This window comes from Triticum aestivum, chromosome 2A (assembly GCF_018294505.1).
Source record: "Triticum aestivum cultivar Chinese Spring chromosome 2A, IWGSC CS RefSeq v2.1, whole genome shotgun sequence".
NCBI lineage: Eukaryota > Viridiplantae > Streptophyta > Magnoliopsida > Poales > Poaceae > Triticum > Triticum aestivum.
Window position 1 is genome coordinate 739,919,680 of NC_057797.1, and position 2,954 is coordinate 739,922,633.

Here is a 2,954-nt window from a genome sequence, read left to right on the forward strand (position 1 = left end):
TTTTTTTTTTTTTGCGGGTGAAGTTCCCTGCTCATTTCTTTTAAACTGCAGAGTTATATTGCCTGCCATTCAGCTGTTTAGTTCTTGCAGCATTCAACAATCTGTTATTCACTTGTTTAATTCTTGGGAACAGTTCAACATTTTGCTATTCTATTCTGTTTAGGTCTTGGCAACAGTTCTATTAAGTTTTGTTCAACTCTACACGTTCATAACTTGCCTGTTCTGCACATCCCTGCACATGCACAAATTCTCTGTTCATTTCTGGACATGCACAACTTTACTAGTAGAACACTCATTCAGGCAAGTAACTTGAACATTTGCCGTTCAAATGTGCTTGCAAGTACCAACTACTTCCTTCGTTCCGAATTACTTGTCGCATGTATGAATCTATCTAGATGTATTTTAGTTCTAGATACATCTATTTCTGCGACGAGTAATTTGGAACGGAGGGAGTAGAACTCTTATTCGGTTATTCACACTCAGTATTTTGTAACAATTCCAGTTTAACTTCATTTACACTTTCCACCCCCAGTTCAATTCAGTGATAACGCAAGAACACTCATACGCAAAAGAACACCCAATTCCGTTCAACTCTGCACATGCACAAGAACACTCACTGAACACGTATTCAGTCATGACACTCAATCAAGCACTGGACTATTTTGCCATTTAAACAGTTAAGTTATGTACAAGTAGCAACCGAAATTCTCATTCAGTCATAACAATCGATCACAACAACATTATTGAGTGATTTCAAAAAAAAGAATTGCCATACAAAATTCAGTTAATATCAGCACTCCCTGCACTTTACCGGATTTGGACACTGCTTGCTCTCAGCGTCTCGTCTGCCGACGGTGGTAGCGCGGTGAAAGTCCTCTCCCTTCAAGGATGCGTGTGTGGTGAGGTGATAAAAAAAGTGGGCCCCAGCAAATTTAGTGGGATGCTGCGGAGTAGAGAGTCAAAGAGCAAGGCGTGGCAAACTCTCTCAGCCAACGAGCTCATCTCCAAGCCTCAGCCATGGCGACGGAGCGGCCGTCAACGCCGCACCTCCTCGTCGTCCCCTTCCCGGCGCAGGGCCACGCTCTGCCGCTGCTCGACCTGGCCGCGCTGCTCGCGTCCCGCGGCCTCCGCCTCACCGTAGTCACCACGCCCGCCAACGCGCCGCTCCTCTCCCCTCTCCTCGCCACCCACCCCGGCTCCGTCCAGCCCCTCGTGCTCCCCTTCCCCGCGCACCCCTCCCTCCCGCCGGGGCTCGAGAACACCAGGAGCTGCCCGCCCTCCTACTTCCCCGTCTTCATCCACGCGCTCGCCGCGCTCCGCCAGCCCGTCCTCGCGTGGGCCAGGTCGCACCCTCACCCCGTCGCCGCCGTCGTGTCCGACTTCTTCTGCGCGTGGACGCAGCCCCTCGCGGCGGAGCTCGGCGTGCCCCGGATCGTCTTCTCGCCCTCGGGCGTCCTCGGCACCGCCGTCCCGCACTCGCTGTTCCGTCGGCTGGTCAAGCGGCCGTCGGATGCCGATGACGGGTTCGGCGTCTCGTTCCCGGCGATTCCCGGCGAGCCGGCGTTTCAGTGGAGGGAGATCTCCGGGATGTACAGGGGCTACATGGAAGGCCAGGTGGGGGAGCAGGTCGGCGAGGCCGTGAGGCAGAACTTCCTCTGGAACCTGGAGAGCTGGGGGTTTGTGTCGAACACCTTCCGTGCGCTCGAGGGGAGGTACCTGGACTCGCCGCTCGAGGACCTGGGGTACAAGCGCGTGTGGGCGGTGGGTCCGCTCGCGCCGGAGACGAGCAGCTCCGGAGATCGTGGCGGCGATGCGGCTCTTGTCGCCGGCGGTCTCGGGGCGTGGCTGGACGGCTTCCCGCAGGGCTCGGTCGTGTACGTGTGCTTCGGCAGCCAGGCCGTGCTGACCCCGGCCGTGGCGACGGCCCTAGCCGAGGCGCTGGAGCGCAGCGCCGTCCCGTTCCTGTGGGCCGCGGGCGACGGCGCGGTGCTCCCAGAAGGGTTCGAGGCGCGCGCGGAGGCGGCGAGGTGCCGGATGGTGGTGCGCGGGTGGGCGCCGCAGGTGGCCATCCTGCGGCACGCGGCAGTGGGGTGGTTCATGACGCACTGCGGCTGGAACTCGGTGCTGGAGGCGGCGGCAGCGGGCGTGCCCATGCTGGCGTGGCCGATGACGGCGGATCAGTTCGTGAACGCGCGGCTGCTCGAGGACGAGGCGCGCGTCGCGGTGCGCGCGTGCGCGGGCGGGATCGGCGTGGCCCCGGACTCCGGCGAGCTCGCGGCCGTGCTGGCCGGCGCTGTCGGGGAGGGAGGGAGCGCCGCGCGGGCGCGCGCCAAGGAGCTCGCGGCGGAAGCGGCCAGCGCGACCAAGGAAGGCGGGAGCTCGCGCGAGGATCTGGAGCGGCTGCTGCTAGAGATGCAGAAGCTTTGAGCCTTTGAACGTGGTGCGAAAGATTTTGGATAACATTCACGGAGTTGTTTCTGCTATACACTCGGTATACAGGGCTCAATTTCCTAGATTTTGAGGCACACTTTTTTCCTGCAGCCATGCCTACTCACTCCGTTTCTAAATATAAGTCTTTAGAGATTCCACTGTCATTGAGGGCATGTACCCCCATAGTGATGGCGAGAAGTTGGCCGGCGAAGCGACGCTCTGCTGGCTCCCTCACACGGCTTGTGGGGAGTGCCCGGGCGGAAGGTTCTTCATCCCTGCGCGAGACGCCTATCTCTGCTCCGTCGCCGCCGCGTCCCTGGCCTTCTTCATGAAGAGCCAGTTTCGCCGGTCGGCGGTGACGATAAACGTCGGCCTTCCACTCAGCGTTCGACATGTCGGGGGGCCTTGCCATCGGCTTCCTCTGCTTTGGCTGGACGGTGCTATCAGTGGCTAGGCGAGGGCTGCATATTTCTTCGGTGGCATGGCAGGCAGATCTGGGGAAGAATGGAGGGAGCAGCGGGGGA

General features: G+C 59.1%; 1 protein-coding gene across 1 annotated transcript; it reads left to right on the forward strand.

Annotated features, from left to right (window-relative positions):
- Positions 1-656: 656 nt before the first annotated feature.
- On the forward strand, positions 657-2,579 carry LOC123190763 (flavonol 3-O-glucosyltransferase UGT89B1). The gene has a single exon (XM_044603474.1). The coding sequence runs from the start codon at positions 1,018-1,020 to the stop codon at positions 2,425-2,427; it is 1,410 nt and encodes a 469-aa protein (XP_044459409.1). The 5' UTR covers positions 657-1,017; the 3' UTR covers positions 2,428-2,579.
- Positions 2,580-2,954: the final 375 nt, after the last annotated feature.